The sequence below is a fragment of the Salvelinus namaycush genome, chromosome 2 (genome assembly GCF_016432855.1).
Source record: "Salvelinus namaycush isolate Seneca chromosome 2, SaNama_1.0, whole genome shotgun sequence".
In the NCBI taxonomy this organism is placed as follows: Eukaryota; Metazoa; Chordata; class Actinopteri; order Salmoniformes; family Salmonidae; genus Salvelinus; species Salvelinus namaycush.
In genome coordinates, this window is record NC_052308.1 from 49790335 (window position 1) to 49810754 (window position 20420).

Below are 20420 nucleotides of genomic sequence, written 5' to 3' on the forward strand. Positions count from 1 at the left end.
GCTGAGGAGATGAGTGGTAGCAGGTAGCAGTTTTTCACCGGGATGTCAGATGAGCCCCCGGTAGTCGATGCACGGGCACAGGGTTTTATCCTTCTCCACAAAGGAAAACCCTGCGCCAGTGGGGGAGGCAGAAGGGCGGATGAACCCTGCAGCTAGGGAGTCCTCAATGTAGGTCTCAGTCGTGCCCGGGGAAGAGTGGTGCCTGGGGCAGAGTGGTGCCTGGGAGAAGGTCGATCCCGCAGTCATAGGGTCGGTGGGCGGAAGCGAAGTGGCCCGGGCCTTACTGAACACCTCACGGAGGTCCGCGGGACTAGCAGAGAGGTCCGGAACAACTTCCGAGCCCCGAGGAAGACACCCCGGGGTAGGCTGCGCTGACTTCAGGCAATGAGCGTGGCTCAGAACGGGCTCCAGCCCATGATGGCACCAGCAGACCAGTTAATAAGGATATTGTGTCGCTGGAGCAAAGAGAATCCCAATACCACGGGAACCTGAGGAGACTTAATAAGCAGGAATTGGATCGTCTCACTGTGGTTCCCTGACACACGTAGGTTGATCAAATCAAATCAAATCCAACTTTATTTGTCACATGCGCCAAATACAAGTGTAGACTTTACCGTGAAATGTTTACTTACAAGCCCTTAACCAACAGTGCAGTTCAAGAAGAGTTAAGAAAATATTTACCAAGTAGACTATAATAAAAAGTAATAATAAAAAGTAACACAATAAGAATAACAATAACGAGGCTATACAGATGGGGCACCGGTACCAAGTCAGTGTGCGGGGGTACAGGTTAGTTGATACAGGTCAATCACTGCATTGTTATCGGCAGACTCAAACAGCCTTGGTTTCTCAGATGACTGCCTCGTTTGGTTCACCAACTACTTCTCAGATAGAGTTCAGTGTGTCAAATCGGAGGTCCTGTTGTCCGGACCTCTGGCAGTCTCTATGGGGGTGCCACAGGGTTCAATTCTCGGGCCGACTCTTTTCTCTGTATACTCCGTATACTTCTGGCCCTTCTTTGGACACTGTGTTAACTAACCTCCAGACGAGCTTCAATGCCATACAACTCTCCTTCCGTGGCCTCCAACTGCTCTTAAATGCAAGTAAAACTAAATGCATGCTCTTCAACCGATCGCTGCACGCACTAGCATCACTACTCTGGACGGTTCTGACTTAGAATATGTGGACAACTACAAATACCTAGGTGTCTGGTTAGACTGTAAACTATCCTTCCAGACTCACATTAACTTTTTATGGCTGCAGGGGCAGTATTGAGTAGCTCTGATTAAGGGTGCCCATTTCAAACGGCCTCGTACTCAATTCTTGCTCGTACAATATGCATATTATTGTTATTATTGGATAGAAAACACTCTCTAGTTTCTATAGCCGTTGGAATTTTGTCTCTGAGTGAAACACAGCTCCTTCTACAGCACTTTTCCTGACAAGGAGTCAGATTTCAGAAATCTTGGCCCCTGATCTGGGGTCGGTTTTAAGGTCCCTGTAAATGCTATGAGGATACAAACACTGCTTACGTCTTCCCCTGGATGTCAGTACGTGGTGACGCTTTGAATGGAGTCGATTGCGCAATCATGGCCTGTATAAAACAAGAAATACCGGAAGTACCGTTCTTTTCCTGCTGCGCCTGACGCACGATGTACGTTGGACCTGCTCTCTTTCCAAGCTTGGGTTTAGCCAGTAATATTTCGCCGGTCATGTTTTTACTCGTTAGAGGTGTTAAAAACATCATAAGGTAGTTAATTTAAACCGTTTTATAGCAATTTATATCCGTTTAGTGCGATTTTGAGGCAGTTCTATGTGATGCTCTTTGAAGCTTTGGGCACGTTTCGGGGTCCCGGTCGAACGTTAGTGGGCATTTCGACGGACAGAGGACATCTTTCGACCAAAAGAAGATTAGACCCAAGAAAGGATACATTGCCCAAGATTCTGATGGAAGATCACCTCACAGTAAGAAATATTTAATATGATAAATCGTTGTTCTGTCGAAAAATTTTAAACGCATATTCCGCCATTTTGTTTGGTATAGCTTCGCTTGGCGAACCCTGTATTGCACAGTAAGGATAATTTTAGAAATGTAATTCAGCGATTGCATTAAGAACTAATTTGTCTTTCGATTCCTGTCAACCCTGTATTTTTTAGTCAAGTATATGATTAGCTATTGATTAAACTAGATCACTCTGAAAGATGGCGACCGACATTTCCAGGCTTGTTTTGCTACTATTTTCATTGTATAACCACAGTTTTTTATGGCTAAATATGCACATTTTCGAACAAACTCTATATGTATGTTGTAATATGATGTTACAGGAGTGTCATCGGAAGAATTCTGAGAAGGTTAGTGAAAAAATTAATATATTGTGGCGATGATAACGATATCGCTCTCTTTGGCTTGAATTCATGCTGGGGTAAGGTATGCATATGTGGTATGCTAATATAACGATTTATTGTGTTTTCGCTGTAAAACACTTAGAACATCTGAAATATTGTCTGAATTCACAAGATCTGTGTCTTTCCATTGCTGTGAGCTGTATATTTTTATGAAATGTTTTATGATGAGTAAATTGGTAAAACACGTTGCTCTCTGTAGTAATTCTAGTCGAGTTGTGATGGTGGGTGCAATTGTAAACTATGATTTCTACCTGAAATATGCACATTTTTCTAACAAAACCTATCCTATACAATAAATATGTTATCAGACTGTCATCTGATGAGGTTTTTTCTTGGTTAGTGGCTATCAATATCTTTATTTGGCCGAATTGGTGATAGCTAGTGGTGGAGAGAAAAAATGGTGGACAAAGAAAAATGGTGTATTTTGCTAACGTGGTTAGCTAATAGATTTACATATTGTGTCTTCCCTGTAAAACATTTTAAAAAACAGAAATGATGGGTTTATTCACAAGATCTGTATCTTTCATCTGGTGTCTTGGACTTGTGATTTAATGATATTTAGATGCTACTATTTAATTGTGACGCTATGCTAGCGATGCTAATCAGTGTGGGGGGGGTGGGGGGATGTTGTCATAGGTGTACCGATATCGGGCTTGCAGCCATAATTAAGCATGTCCAATCCAAAATTAAATCTAGAATCAGCTTCCTATTTCTCAACAAGCCATCCTTCACTCATGCCGCCAAACATACCCTCGTAAAACTGACTATCCTACCGATCCTTGACTTAGGCGATGTCATTTACAAAATAGCCTCCAACACTCTACTCAGCAAATTGGATGTAGTTTATCAAAGTGCCATCCTTTTTTGTCACCAAAACCCCATATATTACCCACCACTGCGACCTGTATGCTCTCGGTGGCTGGCCCTCGCTTCATTTTCGTCCCCAAACCCACTGGCTCCAGGTCATCTATAAGTCTTTGCTAGGTAAAGCCCTGCCTTATCTCATCTCACTGGTCACCATAGCAGCACCAACCCGTAGCACGCACTCCAGCAGGTATATTTCACTGGTCATCCCCAAAGCCAACTCCTCCTTTGGCCGCCTTTCCTTCCAGTTCTCTGCTGCCAATGACTGGAATGAATAGCAAAAATCCCTGAGCTGGAGTCTTATATCTCCCTCACTAACTTTAACCTCTCTAGGGTACGTGGGACGGTAGCGTCCCACCTCTTCAACAGCCAGTGAAACTGCAGGGCGCCAAATTCAAAACAACAGAAATCCCATAGTTAAAATTCCTCAAACATACATGTATTTTACACCATTTTAAAGATACACTTGTTGTAAATCCAGCCACAGTGTCCGATTTCAAAAAGGCTTTACGACGAAAGCAAACCAAACGGTTATGTTAGGTGAGTACCTATTCACAGAATAACACAGCCATTTTTCCAGCCAAAGAGAGGATTCACAAAAAGCAGAAATATAGATAAAATTAATCACTAACCTTTGATGATCTTCATCAGATGACACTCATAGGACTTCATGTTACACAATACATGTATGTTTGTTTGGTAAAGTTCATATTATATACAAAAATCTGAGTTTACATTGGCGTGTTACGTTCAGAAGTTCCAAAACATCCGGTGATTTTGCAGAGAGCCACATCAATTTACAGAAATATTCATTGTTGTTCATTCATGTTGATGAAAATACAAGTGTTATGCATGGAATTTTAGATGCACTTCTCCTTAATGCAACTGCTGTGTCAGATTTCAAAAAAGCTTTACGGAAAAAGCAAACCATGCAATAATCTGAGGTCGGCGCTCAGAGCCCAATCAAGACACAAATATATCCGCCATCAGAATGCACTCCCAGGAATCCCAGTTCCACAATAAATGTTTGTTTTGTTCGATAATGTCCATCATTTATGTCCAAATTCCTCCTTGTTGTTCTAGCATTCAGTACACTTTCCAAACTCACGACGCGTGGGCAAGTCCAGTGGAAAGTACAGACGAAAAGTAAAAAAAGTTATATTACAGTCCGTAAAAACATGACAAACGAAGTATTGAATCAATCTTTAGGATGTTTTTAACATAATTATTCAATAATGTTCCAACCGGAGAATTCCTTTGTGCGATGGAACAGAGCTCGCTCTCACATGAACGCGCATGGTCAGCGCATGTTCAGCTCATGATAGACCTTACTCAATCCCCTCTCATTCGGCCCCACTTCACAGTAGAATCATCAGACAAGGTTCTAAAGACTGTTGACATCTAGTGGAAGCCTTGGGAAGTGCAACATTACCAATATCCCACTGTATCTTCAATAGGAGCTGAGTTGAAAATCGACCAACCTCAGATTTCCCACTTCCTGGTTGGATTTTTTCTCAGGTTTTTGCCTGCCATATTGTTATACTGTTATACTTACAGACATCATTCAAACAGTTTTAGAAACTTCAGAGTGTTTTCTATCCAAATCTACTAATAATATGCATATTCTAGCTTTTATGGTTGAGTAGCAGGCCGTTTACTCTGGGCATGCTTTTCATCCGGACGTGAAAATACTGCCCCCTACCCCAAGCATCAGCTGTCAGAGCAGCTTACCGAACACTGCACCTGTACACAGCCCATCTGTAAATAACCTACCCAACTACCTCATCCCCATATTGTTATTGTTTTTTTCTCTCCTTTGCACCCCAGTATCTCTGCTTGCACATTCATCTTCTGCACATCTATCACTCCAGTGTTTAATTGCTAAATTGTAATTATTTCACCACTATGGCCTATTTATTGCCTTACCTCCCTAATCTTACTACGTTTGCACACACTGTATATAGACATTTCTATTGTGTTATTGAATGCACGTTTGTTTTTCACATGTGTAACTCTGTGTTGTTTGTGTCGCACTGCTTTGCTTTATCTTGGCCAGGTCACAGTTGTAAATGAGAACTTGTTCTCAACTGGCCTACCTGGTTAAATAAAGGTGAAATAAAAAATCTAAAAAGCGGTATACGCTGCAAATGTTGGCTCAGTCGTAAATTATCTTTACATTTTAACGTGGCTCTTCCGCGATACTTTGGTGATACGGATTTAATCTAGCCCCCCATCTAGCGGTCTCTGCTTGCCAGCCTAAGGAAACAAACAAAAATGTAATTTTGTGATTTTTGGTGAACTATCCCTTTAACCCTGTCAATCACACAAATCTTGCAGTGAGTTCTGAGAAAAAAACGACTTCTTTACCACAAAACCTAGAGAAGTGCCAAAGGATGTGTGTGGATTCAACATACCTGCAGATGTTCAAATCTAGAACGACGGTGTCCACAGTTGTGCCAGGGATGGTCTTTGCTCTGTAGGTTTTTGCGCACTCTGTGATAAACACACACACAGAGAGAGAGAAATGCGTCATAGGACCTCCCCCATAGAGAAACTGTGAAGTCATGGGGTAGAAGCTGCTTTGTGGGGTTATGTTATTGTAACGGCAGATGCTTGAGAATGTTTCAGCAGACAGCGTCATTTATACTTCCTTCATACTGTATTGGTGGGCAAAAATACATCCAACTTTGAGGAAAAGGCTTGTTTTTGGAAGCAGGGAAGCAAACAGTAGTCTAGTCTTTGGTCTGTCTTTGGTAGACAGATGTGGCGAAGTCTGTTGCTAGTTGTAAGTGTAGAAGAATAGTGGTCATATAACATTTTAGCTACATTGGTGGGGCATTGTACCCCTACAATGTAAAGTACTTTGAAACCTAGTGAAATAAAAAATACTGTATCATGTAAATGCAATTCATGATCATTATCTTTCAGGTGTCTGAATAGTTATGTATGGACTAGCTTGTTATTTCTTGTGTGGGAATGCTGTGTGGCAATATACTGTATGCCAAGAAAAATCGGTCAAATCCATTTGATTCATTATTGAGAATACGTTTCACTATGACCTGCCATGCTTTTACACTGTAGTGCATTGAGACAACAATAGCTGATATTTCACATGCAATACATAGACATAGGCAAGCGTGGGCTAATTATTGACACATATCTACAGGCTTCTGAGGGCTAAGCTGTTGCCTTAATTCAAATGCAATGATACACCATTTTAAAGTGACTTTTATTCGCCTGTAGAACAACCACAAGTTTCATCACAGTGAAAATAACTCAAATCAAATCCAATTTTATTGGTCACATACACATGGTTAGCAGATGTTATTGCGAGTGTAGCGAAATGCTTGTAAACTTCAGCTGTACTTGTAGTGGTTGAGAGTCACTTAAACTCGGCACCCAGAACAGAATATTTAAATGTTAAAGTCTGTCAGAAGAGACTAAAAGTCACTCTAACCAAAGGTTGGGCATACAGTAGAAGTTACCTTGGTAAACCTCTGTCTATTACACAGTGCCAACAAAACACCAGGTCAAAGCAGGAACATCATCCCGGTAAGAAATACAGACAATTTAACCTAGCCACGACCAATCGCAAGCACAATTCACCACCTCAATACACAGTATATGGACCTCAGTCTAAACTGACCCCAAAAGCCATGAAAGTCTTCGGAAAAAGTGCTTGGCTTGGAGAGAAAGAGGGAGAGCGTGAGACTAAGGAAATGGGTAGCAGGAATGTGGAATTACAACTATTTTTGATTCCTGTCCAGTAACTATTTACATTGCAGTCCACCGTCTGTGACATCAGAAGGCAGACTTGATAAATGAATGGACAGAGGCAGGCAGTTTGCTAACACACAGCATTAATGGCATTGCGGCTTTCTTGAGGAGATAGAGCGACAACAGAGAGCGAGAGAGAAGTAGCTAACCGCTGAAGATGGACCGAAGAGATGCTACGCTCCTTGGTTCCCTGCTGTTGTGTATCATCACTCAGGTGAGGGTTGACAAGCTCAAGAATTTCCTTAAGAATTCAAGTTGTCAAACATCTTTCATTTGTCAAAGCTTGTGATATTTTGGGGAAGAAATGGAATTTAATGTTTGAGGGATGATGAACTTGTTTGCAACATACTGTATGCACTTGTTTTTGGTAAGTGAATAGTATATGGTGGTTCACAAACTGATACTAAACGTTATCAATACAAATAAAAAACATCCATATACACTATCAGTGGAGGCTCCTCAGAGGAAGAAGGGGAGGACCATTCTCCTCAGTGAATTTCAGTAAAATAAAAATAGTGAAACAATGAAAAAGTTATCCTTTTTAGATAAAACTATACTAAATATATTCACGTCACCAAATAATTGATTAAAACACACTGTTTTTCAATGAAGCTCTACAGTAGCCTCAACAGCACTCTCTGGGGTAGCACCATGGTGTTCCCGGGGTACAGCTAGTTTCTGTCCTCCTCTGGGTACATTGACTTCAATACAAAACCGAGGAGGCACATGGTGCTCACCCCATATCTTAGACTTCCGGAGGACTTCCGGAGGACATCCTCCAAACTATCAGAGCTCTTGCAGCATGAACTGACATGTTGTCCACCCAAACAAAGGATCAGAGAATGAATTTAGCACTGAAAGCATAAGCTACAGCTAGTTAGCACTGCAGTGCATAAATTGTGGTGAGTAGTTGACTCAAAGAGAGAGAAAGACAGAAGCAAGAGAGAGAGAGAGAGAGAGAGAGAGAGAGAGAGAGGGAGAGAGAGAGATAAAGCTAGCTATATTTTGTTGTATTTTTTTCACTTTCACTTACTTAGCTAGTGAATGCAGCTAGCTAGTTTAGCCTACTCAAACATTTGGCTCCAACAGAAAGGGATGCTATGTTAGCTAGCTGGTTATGGCTATTCAACGTTGAAACTCTTCCAAGTCAAGGTAAGCTTTTGGTTTTATTAATTTATTGCCACCAGGGCCCGAAGGTGTAACTGCTAAACTGCTTGCTGACTATACACTGTACTGCGTGATTGAAGCGGGTTTACTAATGCCTTAGTTCTAGTAGCTATGTTGACTATGACGTTAGCTAATATGGTGACAATGATGTAGGCTGTGCGTAGAGGTTAGCGGTTATGGTATGAAAGTTTGTCTTGGAAAGGTTTCTTCGCCTGGTCACAGACAGCTGTTGTGTTGTGCACTGAAGTCCACAAGCAAATGGAAAAGGTGAGAGGAGGACAGCGCATAAATGCGAGAAGGAATTATACAATGAACAAAGTGATCATGCTGTTTTTATGTGTGCTGCTATGAAAGTGAACTGTATTTGTGGGTGATCAGGGGTGTATTTATTCCACCAATTCAGTTGAAAAACATTTCTTAAACGGAAGCAAACAGAAAGAAACGGGGATAAACATACTTGAATTTGTCCAATCGAAACTCTTGTTTGCAAATGTTGGACTAAATGTTGGACTAACACCCTAGATCAGTTAGATACAAAATAGCCTCCAATACCCTACTCAATAAATTGGATGCAGTTTATCACAGTGCCATCCGTTTTGTCACCAAAGCCCCATATACTACCCACCACTGCGACATGTACGCTCTCGTTGGCTGGCCCTCGCGTCATACTCGTCGCCAAACCCACTGGCTCCAGGTCATCTACAAGACCCTGCTAGGTAAAGTCCCCCCTTATCATATCTCTCTGGTCACCCCCAAAACCAATTCCTCCTTTGGCCGCCTCTCCTTCCAGTTCTCTGCTGCCAATGACTGGAACGAACTACAAAAATCTCTGAAACTGGAAACACTTATCTCCCTCACTAGCTTTAAGCACCAGCTGTCAGAGCAGCTCACAGATTACTGCACCTGTACATAGCCCATCTATAATTTAGCCCAAACAACTACCTCTTCTCCTACTGTATTTATTTATTTATTTTGCTCCTTTGCACCCCATTATTTGTATTAATACTTTGCACATTCTTCCACTGCAAATCTACCATTCCAGTGTTTTACTTGCTATATTGCATTTACTTCGCCACCATGGCCTTTTTTGCCTTTACCTCCCTTATCTCACCTCATTTGCTCACATTGTATATAGACTTATTTTTCTACTGTATTATTGACTGTATGTTTGTTTTACTCCATGTGTAACTCTGTGTTGTTGTATGTGTCGAACTGCTTTGCTTTATCTTGGCTTGGTCACAATTGTAAATGAGAACTTGTTCTCAACTTGCCTATCTGGTTAAATAAAGGTGAAATAAATAAATAAATAAAATTAAAATAAAATAAAAGATGCAGGCAAGAGTGTGCAAGGTGGTATTGAATGTGTCACTGTCTGTCACCTTGATTACAAAAACATTTCTGTCGACCTGTGCACCTGCGCTGTAAACTTTCATTCGTAGGCTAAGTTGTAGCAACCTCATGATGGGTAAAGTATCATGTACATTAGTAGCCTAAACCTGTCGATGTTACATTGAGCTGGGTGAATGGAATACGAATGACAGTTGTCCAATATGCTGTAATAGACTTAAGGCCATGCTCATAAAAAATAAGTGTTCTCCCTCATCTTAAACGGCACCGAACACCACTGACACACATCAATTATACACCAATATACACATCAATATTCACATCAATACACTAAAAGCAAAACACAATCATAGAAAACAAACACATTTTTCTGTAGAAAGGTCCTCAATCAGCCTTTTGAATTACCCTAGAGGCACCATTTCAACCAGTTTTAGAGAGCGCTGGAGGTTACAAGTATGGTGCAAAAAAACTAAACGCAGATTTACATAACTCAGTGGAGATGGAAGGGATTTCCAGAATTAGCCATCCCTGAGACCGGGTCTAGTATCTTGTACGTCGATTAGCTAACAATAAGGTAAGGTAAGGCGGAAGTTTATGCAGGAGGCCTTTATAAACAAAAAGAGTGCAACTCGTTTGCACTGCAAGAGGGCAGTATTTTACCAGAATTGTCGCAGCAAAATAATCCTGCATCAACAGGATTTGAATGTTTAGTCCATAATGTTGCTTGATTGGTGGTTAGGCTATTAGCTGAACAAAATTAGGCAACATGACAAAAGTGCAATACTGTTAATATAACTGTGTTTGTTAGTGCTGGGTTTCAGTGAATGTAATTAACTCACAAAGCTTATCTGCATTTCCTGCAGTGAAAAAAAGTGATCAAATGAAGATTCTACGTCAATTTAAGTGACGCTATGAATGACCAGCATACGGTTTTTGTGCGTAATATGTGTGCAATATATCCTGTATGATGTTCATGGTTAAAAAAATCCAGGTTAGAGGATTCCCTTGCAGCTTATTCCCTGCTGATTCCGGAATACCTCCATTGGGATTTGGGGAAGCTGTAAGGATTTTAACCCTACAGGTTACACAAACAAATACACACAAAAGTACAGTAACATGTATAGTACAGTCACAGACAAAAAAAACTTAACCCCTACAGTCAACAAAAGGCTACCGGTGAACACTGCAGTCTCACACATGTTTTATCCACAAACGCTACTGCAGTTTATCATCCTACTGTCAACCCACATGTGTTAGGTGTGCTGCCAGCTATGCGGGGGCCCGTGTCACAACTGCCCCTGGCCCGCACCACGCTGCCCTCTGGGGGTGCCCACGGTGCTGGATGGGTGCCGCTGCTGCCAGGTGTGCGCCAGACAGGAGGGCGAAGACTGCACGGAGAGGTTTGTGTGTGACAGCCAGCAGGGCCTGCAGTGTGACTACAGCGCCAGCTACCCCGGTGGTCCTGGAGAGTGTGTTAGTGAGTACAGCGCTACCCTGTTAAACTGGTCCCAGGTCTGTTTGTGCTGTCTTGCCAACTGTGAGATATATCTGTTTGTGGTATCTTGCCAACTGTAAGATATATCTGTTTGTGGTATCTTGCCAACTGTAAGATCCAACTACAAGACAACAAGGCAGTACAGTTGGCAAGACAGCGCAAACAGATCTGGGACCAGGCGACTACTTTGTAGGGTACAAATACTGTACAAAGCCTCAAAGCATTTCCATTATGTGATCATGATAATGATAATAAGAACTCAAATGGAGTGAGATGTAAGAGTGTATCCCAGTTTTCATGCACAGCAAATCTTTGACAAAGATGAATGTTGAATGTTCTATTTCATAGCCATAAATAATAGGAAAATAGCCAAGTACTTAAGTTATTTAGGATATCCAGTTGGATACAACAAGTATTGCGACATTGATGTTAAAGGGCAGCCATTAGAAGTGTTCAAAAAATGATGTCGCTCTGGATAAGTGTCTGCTAAATGACTCAAATGTTATTTTAGTACACATGTCTTCTCCCTAGATTTGACACCACATACAGTGTCAAGAAAAAGTATGTGGACCCTTTGGAAATACCTGGATTTCTGCATAAATTGGTCATAAAATTTGATCTGAGCTTCATCTAGGTCACAACAACAGACAAACATAGTGTGTTTAAATTAATAACACACAAACAATTATACATTTTCATGTCTAAACTGAACACACGGTGTAAACATTCACATTGCAGGGTGTTAAAAGTATGTGAACCCTTGGATTTAATAACTGGTTGAGCCTCCATTGGCAGCAATAACCTCAACCAAGCGTTTTCTGTAGTTGCGGATAAGACCTGCACAACGGTCAGGAGGAATTTTGGACCATTCTTCATTACAAAACCGTTTCAGTTCAGCAATATTCTTGGGATGTCTGGTGTGAACTGCTCTCTTGAGGTCATGCCACCGCATCTCAATCGGGCTGAGGTCAGGACTCTGACTGGGCCACTCCAGAAGGTGTATTTTCTTCTGTTGAAGCCATTCTGTTGTTGATTTACATCTGCGATTTGGGTCGTTGTCCTGTTGCATCACCCAACTTCTGTTGAGCTTCAATTGGTGGACAGATGGCCTTATATTCTCCTGCAAAATGTCTTGATAAACTTGGGAATTCATTCTTCCGCCGAACTTCAGATGTGCAGCAATGTTTTTTTTGGACAGCAGTGGCTTCTTCCGTGGTGTCAAATCAAATCAAATCAAGTTTATTTTATATAGCCCTTCGTACATCAGCTAATATCTCAAAGTGCTGTACAGAAACCCAGCCTAAAACCCCAAACAGCAAGCAATGCAGGTGTAGAAGCACGGTGGCTAGGAAAAACTCCCTAGAAAAGCCAAAACCTAGGAAGAAACCTAGAGAGGAACCAGGCTATGAGGGGTGGCCAGTCCTCTTCTGGCTGTGCCGGGTGGAGATTATAACAGAACATGGCCAAGATGTTTAAAATGTTCATAAATGACCAGCATGGTCAAATAATAATCAGGAATAAATGTCAGTTGGCTTTTCATAGCCGATCATTAAGAGTTGAAAACAGCAGGTCTGGGACAGGTAGCACGTCCGGTGGACAGGTCAGGGTTCCATAACCGCAGGCAGAACAGTTGAAACTGGAACAGCAGCAAGGCCAGGTGGACTGGGGACAGCAAGGAGTCATCATGCCCGGTAGTCCTGACGCATGGTCCTAGGGCTCAGGTCCTCCGAGAGAGAGAAAGAAAGAGAGAAGGAGAGAATTAGAGAGAGCATACTTAAATTCACACAGGACACTGGATAAGACAGGAGAAGTACTCCAGATATAACCAACTGACCCTAGCCCCCCGACACATAAACTACTGCAGCATAAATACTGGAGGCTAAGACAGCAGTGTCCTCCCATGAACACCATTCTTGTTTAGTGTTTTACGTATCGTAGACTTGTCAACAGAGATTTCTGTAAGTCTTTAGCTGACACTCTAGGATTCTTCTTAACCTCATTGAGCATTCTGCGCTGTGCTCTTGCAGTCATCTTTGTAGGACGGCTACTCCTAGGGAGAGTAGCAACAGTGCTGAACTTTCTCCATTTATAGACAATTTGTCTTACCGTGGACTGATGAACATCAAGGCTTTTAGAGATACTTTTGTAACCCTTTCCAGCTTTATGCAAGTCAACAATTCTTAATCTTAGGTCTTCTGAAATCTCTTTTGTTCGAAGCATGGTTCACATCAGCCAATGCTTCTTGTGAATAGCAAACAAAAATGTTGTGAATGTTTTTTATAGGGCAAGGCAGCTCTAACCAACAATCTCGTCTCATTGATTGGACTCCAGGTTAGCTGACACCTGACTCCAATTAGCTTTTGGAGAAGTCATTAGCCTAGAGGTTCACATACTTTTCCCAACCTTCACTGTGAATATTTAAATGATGTATTCAAAATAGACAAGAAAAATACAATAATGTGTGTTTTATTAATTTAAGCACACTATATTTGTCTATTGTTGTGACTTAGATGAAGATCAGATACAATTTGATGACCAATTCATGCAGAAATCCAGGTAATTCCAAGGGGTTCACTTACTTTTTCTTGCCACTGTACGTTGTCACAAGCAAAAATTAAAGCAGAACGCACCAGTCACTCGATCAATAAAAAAGTGGTCAGATGAAGCAGATGCTAAGCTACAAGACTGTTTTGCTAGCACAGACTGGAATATGTTCCGGGAATCTTCCTATGGCATTGAGGAGTACACCACATCAGTCATTTGCTTCATCAATAAGTGCATCGATGACGTCGTCACCACAGTGACCGTACGTACATACCCCAACCAGAAGCCATGGATTACAGGTAACATCCGCACTGAGCTAAAGGCTAGAGCTGCCGCTTTCAAAGAGCGGGACTCTAACCCGGAAGCTTATAAGAAATCCCGCTATGCCCTTCGACAAACCATCAAACAGGTAAAGTGTCAATACAGGACTAAGATCGAATCGTACAACACCAGCTCCAACGCTCGTCGGATGTGTCAGGGCTTGCAAACCAGTACAGACTACAAAGGGAAGCACAGCCGGGAGCTGCCCAGTGACACAAGCCTACCAGATGAGCTAAACTACCTCTATTCTCGCTTCGAGGCAAATAACACTGAAACATGCATGAGAGCACCAGCTGTTCCGGATGACTGTGTGAGCACGCTCTCCGTACCCGATTTGAGTAAGACCTTTACACAGGTCCACATTCACAAGGCCGCAGGGCCAGACGGATTACCAGGACATGGTAAGTGTCTTTACTGACATTTTCAACCTCTCCCTGTCCGAGTCTGTAATACCAACATGTTTTAAGCAGACCACCGTAGTCCCTGTGCCCAAGAACACTAAGGTAGCCATGAAGTGCTTTGAAAAACTGGTCATGGCTCACATCAACACAATTATCCCAGAAACCCTAGACCCACTCCAATTTGCATACCGCCCTAACAGATCCACAGATGATGCAATCTCTATTGCACTCCACACTGCCCTTTCACACCTGGACAAAAGGAACACTTATGTGAGAATGCTATTCATTGACTACAGCTCAGCATTCAACACCATAGTGCCCTCAAAGCTCATCAATAAGCCAAGGACCCTGGGACTAAACACCTCCCTCTGCACCTCCCTCTGCGACTTCCTGACGGGCTGCCCCGAGGTGGTAAGGGTAGATAACAACACATCCACCATGCTGATCCTCAACAAAGGGGCCCCTCAGGGGTGCATGCTCAGTCCCCTCCTGTACTCCCTGTTCACTCATGACTGCACGGCCAGGCACAACTCCAACACCATCATTAAGTTTGCCGATGACACAACAGTGGTAGGCCTGATCACCAACAACGACGAGACAGCCTATATGGAGGAGGTCAGAGACATGGCCGTGTGGTGCCAGGACAGCAACCTCTCCCTCATCGTGATCAAGACAAAGGAGATGATTGTAGACTACAGGAAAAGGAGGACCGAGCACGCCGACGGGGCTGTAGTGGAGAAGGTTGACAGCTTTAAGTTCCTTGGTGTCCACATCACCAACCAACTAACATGGTCCAAGCACACCAAGACAGTTGTGAAGAGGGCACGATAAAACCTATTCCCCCTCAGGAACCTGGGTCCTCAGGTCCTCAAAAGGTTCTACAGCTGCACCATCGAGAGCATCCTGACTGATTGCGTCACTGCCTGATATGGCAACTGCTCGGCCTCTGACCGCATGGCACTACAGAGGGTAGTGCGTACAGCCCAATACATCACTGGGGACAAGCTTACTTCCATCCAGGACCTCTATACCAGGCGGTGTCAGAGGAAGGCCCAAATAAATTGTCAAATACTCCAGCCACCCTAGTCATAGACTGTTCTCTCTGCTACCGCACGGCAAGCGGTACCGGAGTGCCAAGTCTAGGTCCAAGAGGCTTCTTAACAGCTTCTGCCCCCAAACCATAAGACTCCTGAACATCTAATCAAATGGCTACCCAGATTATTTACATCCCCCCCCCCCCTATTTTACACCACTGCTACTCTCTGTTATTATCTATGTACATATTACCACAATTACCTCGACTAACTGGTTCCCCCGCACATTGTCTCTGTACCGGTACCCCTTGTATATAGTCTCGCTATTGTTATTTTACTGCTGATCTTTCAGTACTTGTTACTTTTATTTCTTATTCTTCTTCATATTTTTTAAACTGCGTTGTTGGTTAAGGGCTTGTAATAAGCATTTCACTGTAAGGTCTAAACCTGTTTTATTTGGCGCATTGTGAGTAATGCAATGTGATTTGATTTTGTTTTGTTTTGATCTGCTTCACCTAAAACTCAGCAAAAAAAGAAACATCCCTTTTTCAGGACCCTGTCTTTCAAAGATAATTTGTAAAAATCCAAATAACTTCACAGATCTTCATTGATAAGGGTTTAAACACTGTTTCCCATGCTTGTTCAATGAACAAGAAACAATTAATGAACATGCACCTGTGGAACGGTCGTTAAGACACTAACAGCTTACAGACGGTAGGCAATTAAGGTCACAGTTATGAAAACTTAGGACACTAAAGAGGCCTTTCTACTGACTCTGAAAAACATCAAAAGAAAGATGCCCAGGGTCCCTGCTCATCTGCGTGATCGTGCCTTGGGCATGCTGCAAGGAGGCATGAGGACTGCAGATGTAATGCAATATCCATACTGTGAGATGCCTAAGACAGCGCTACAGGGAGACAAGACGGACAGCTGATCGTCCTCGCAGTGGCAGACCACGTGTAACAACACCTACACAGAATCGAGATACACCAGGAACGCACAATCCCTCCATCAGTGCTCAGACTGTCCGCAATAGGGTGAGAGAGGCTGGACTGAGGGCTTGTAGGCCTGTTGTAAGGCAGGTCCTCATCAGACATTACTGGCAACAGCGCCGCCTATGGGCACAAACCCACCGTCGCTGGACCAGACAGGACTGGCAAAAAGTGCTCTTCACTGACGAGTCGCGGTTTTGTCTCACCAGGGGTGATGGTCGGATTCGTGTTTATCGTCGAAGGAATGAGCATTACACCGCCTGTACTCTGGAGCAGGATCGCTTTGGAGGAGGAGGGTCCGTCATGGTCTGGGGCGGTGTGTCACAGCATCATTGGACTGAGCTTGTTGTCATTGCAGGCAATCTCAACGCTGTGAGTTACAGGGAAGACATCCTCCTCCCTCATGTGGTACCATTCCTGCAGGCTCATCCTGACATGACCCTCCAGCATGACAATGCCACCAGCCATACTGCTCGTTTTGTGAGTGATTTCCTGCAAGACAGGAATGTCAGTGTTCTGCCATGGCCAGCGAAGAGCCCGGATCTCAATCCCATTGAGCACGTCTGGGACCTGTTGGATTGGAGGGTGAGGGCTAGGGCCATTCCCCTCAGAAATGTCCGGGAACTTGCAGGTGCCTTGGTGGAAGAGCAGCAAAAACTGACAAATCTGGTGCAGTCCATGAGAAGGAGATGCACTGCAGTACTTAATGCAGCTGGTGGCCACACCAGATACTGACTGTTACTTTTGATTTTGACCCCACCTTTGTTCAGGGACACATTATTCCATTTCTGTTAGTCACATGTCTGTGGAACTTGTTCAGTTTATGTCTCCGTTCTTGAATCTTGTTATGTTCATACAAATATTTACACATGGTAAGTTTGCCGAAAATAAACGCAGTTGACAGTGAGAGGACGTTTTTTTTTTTTAGTTTACTTAACTGATCAAAGTTCACTCTCTCACTTCCCCATCTGTCTCCCCATCTATTCCTCTCTCTGTGACCAGGCCAGAACATGCTGGGATGTGAACTGAACGGCATACAATTCGAGGAGGGCCAGACATTCCAGCCGTCGTGTGCACAGCTGTGCCACTGCCTGGGTGGCGGGGTGACCTGTGTGCCACTGTGCAGCGATGACTTACAGGTTCCTGCCGCAGCCAACTGCCCCAACCCTCAGCTAGTGCGCCAGCCTGGGAGGTGCTGCAGGGAGTGGGTCTGTGAAAGCCTGGACAACAACATTTACACAGACACTATGGCTGCAGGTACAGTACTCGATAGGCAAAAATATGAAAATAAGACTTTGATTAGGAATGATTAACAGTAATAATTTATTACATTTGTAAAGCGCTTTTCATTTGACAAGTCTTGAAGTAACTTAGGTGCTGCAGTGCGATTTACTGCTTGTTTGCCAGGATAAAACACCCAAGTGCACAACACAGAGGAATTTGGATGTATCACTGATCTTTAATAATCTTTACGTGTCGGCCTCACAGCCTTCGCCAGAGCTTCGACGAAGATCAGTGATACTATCAAGAGCAGTATGCCGCTTCCTTTTTCCCTCAACTATTTCCTCTTTGAACAAAAGGGTGCAGTTTAATTGCACCTGCATGGCAGTGTTTACGCAGTAGCATTCAGAGGGCAAAATAACATCATGGGATCGTTTTTAATACTATTAATTACAGGTAGACTATTGTTTTGGAGTAACTCTTTAACTGAAGCACTCATTATACCTTCATGAAATACCAGCTTCGTGAATGTTACAGTATCATTACAAATCTTAATAACAACGTTCTTAACACATGTTATGAATGGTTTCATAATGGTGTTATGAATGCCTTATGTACGGATACCCCCTTCAAGTAAAGTGTTACCCTTTTTTGTAGCTAACCTGTTGATGCTTCAACGGAAGACACGTGTGTGCAAGGAGTAGTCTCATCATACAAATAGGCAGGATGTATTGAATCCAGAAGTCACATATATTTAAGCATTTAAAACCACAATATTCATATTTCATGGACAAGAAATGTACATAGCATTTCCTTTGTGTGTAATAGCATAGCCATATCAATATCCTCACATAACAAACCCAATGAGGATACAAATGGACTAACAGCATCACATTGCCCTTGTCTTTCAACACTACCCAGTGGAGAGACCACCAGAGAGGGAGAGGGTGCGTCAGGGCTTTCGTGGTGATGGTGGTGGGGCTCAGTCTCCGGGCCAGGGCCTGAACTCCAACTGCATTGAGCAGAGCACAGACTGGAGCCCCTGCTCCAGCAGCTGTGGTCCAGGTGTCTCCACCCGCAGCTCAAACAAGAATTGGGCCTGCCGCCCGCAGACCCAAACCAGACTGTGCCAAGTCAGGCCATGCCAGGCCACTGCTGTGCCTCGCAGCAGGCCGCATGTGGTGAGTGGGAGCAGCGGTCTCCGCCTTTCTTTACCTCAAACACTCTCAAACACTTTGCAAATACTCTTACTGCTGTCTGGCCATTTTGTTTTCGAGGTTAGTTGAGGTAGAATGGATTTCCACTTGAGGTGGGTGGACAGTTTGGCCATTAGAAATGTTTTGCTTTCATTCTTGTACCTCACTTTTTGGCAAATGGGATGAATTACTTGATATAATTTACATTGTACCTTTACTTAGATACAGCATTGACCATAAATTGACCATAAATGTGTGCCATCAGAAGAATTGCATTATGAAAAATTGTATTGAGAGTTGTCAAAATGTACTAATATTTCAAAGTCCATGTTGATCAACTAAAGGTTGAAGTAAGAGATCATTTAAAATCATTCAATGTTTTTAATTGAAGTCCACGGTTATGTGTATTGCAGGGAATGGGTGCCTGCGATAGTAGCTTCAGGTCTCCCGTGCCCATTCATCTGGAGCACCAGGGCTGTTTGAGCACGTGGGCCTACAGGTTCCGGTTCTGTGGCCTGCAGTGTCTGAAAGGCCGCTGCTGCAGCCCCTACCGCACCAGGACCGTCAGCATGGCCTTCCGCTGCCCCCAGGGCAGGATGATCCACCAGCAGGTGATGATGATTGAGTCCTGCTCCTGCCAACACTACAATTGTCCCCAGTCCCCATTCACAGCCTACAGGAGAGCCATTCCCTGGCTTTAGAGTATAGGACCGTGGAGAGTGAAATAGCCCCAAAGCCAGAGATGGGCAGGCCCTGTCAGTGAAGATACTGGACAATGACATACGAATAGGAATCGAAGGGTAGGGTAGGATTCAATCAAACTTGCACTCTGGGAAAAAACACATGGTTCCTGCACTGTTGAAAAAGCACCATTAGTTTAACACAGTAAATATAGTCAAATGCTTTGCATTGATTAGAATATGTGTAAAAACAGTGTTAACAATTTTCCGCAGTGCAGGTTTGATTGAATTTCATCCTCTATTTGATTTTGAATATTGATTAGGGCCATTTAATTTAAATGAATACCTCCATCATCAAGATTCTTAGAAAAGGTGTGTGTGTGAGAGAGAGAGAGAGAACGAGAGAGAGAGAAAAAGAGGGAGAGAGAGAGAGATGATGAGTGACTAGTTGATTGATTGATGCATGGTGGTGGATGGAGGTGGAGGCCTATTGCGGCCGTTTCGGTAACCTCAAAGTAAATATGGAACTGAATGTACAGTAGGTAGTTACTGTAAGTAAGAATAGGTTGGTGTCAACTCCAAGTGACTTTCATATGCAAGCTAAGCTGTCAGTCATCATTTCTATAAACTGTAAGTATTAGGTTATCAGTCAAATCATTTTTTCAGTAATATTGTTATTATGCTATGTTACAATGAGCATAAAGACACCTGAATTACTGTCTTGTAGATTGGTATGGTTAATAATTAAAACATCATCAATTAAATATTGAAATTCTCACATTCATGCCTTAATAGCCTATTCACACTGCGCACACACTGGCTGAATCAACATTGTTTCAATGTCATTTGTCAACCTATTGTGACGTGGACTCTACATGGAAAACACATTTGGATTAGTAAAAAGTAATCAACCAGTACTATTTTCATTTTATTTCAACCAGTATTGTAAACATTAAAATTACAGTAAAACTTCAA

The 20420-nt window shown here is 42.9% G+C and overlaps 1 protein-coding gene across 1 annotated transcript; it reads left to right on the plus strand.

The window, feature by feature from the left end:
* The first annotated feature begins 7204 nt into the window (after positions 1-7204).
* LOC120022086 (CCN family member 5-like) lies at positions 7205-20322 on the plus strand. Its single transcript, XM_038965904.1, has 5 exons — positions 7205-7261; positions 10831-11038; positions 17351-17605; positions 18491-18750; positions 19179-20322. The coding sequence occupies exons 1-5, from the start codon at positions 7205-7207 to the stop codon at positions 19464-19466; spliced, it is 1068 nt and encodes a 355-aa protein (XP_038821832.1). The 3' UTR covers positions 19467-20322.
* The last annotated feature ends 98 nt before the right edge of the window (positions 20323-20420 follow it).

What these genes read in the sequence shown, in the direction of transcription:
- LOC120022086 (XM_038965904.1), top strand. Translation starts at nt 7,205, where the DNA reads ATGGACCGAAGAGATGCTACGCTCCTTGGTTCCCTGCTGTTGTGTATC. An exon ending in TGTTGTGTATCATCACTCAG is followed by an intron (nt 7,262 to 10,830) that starts GTGAGGGTTGAC and finishes GTGTGCTGCCAG; the next exon opens with CTATGCGGGGGCCCGTGTCA. An exon ending in TGGTCCTGGAGAGTGTGTTA is followed by an intron (nt 11,039 to 17,350) that starts GTGAGTACAGCG and finishes CTCTGTGACCAG; the next exon opens with GCCAGAACATGCTGGGATGT.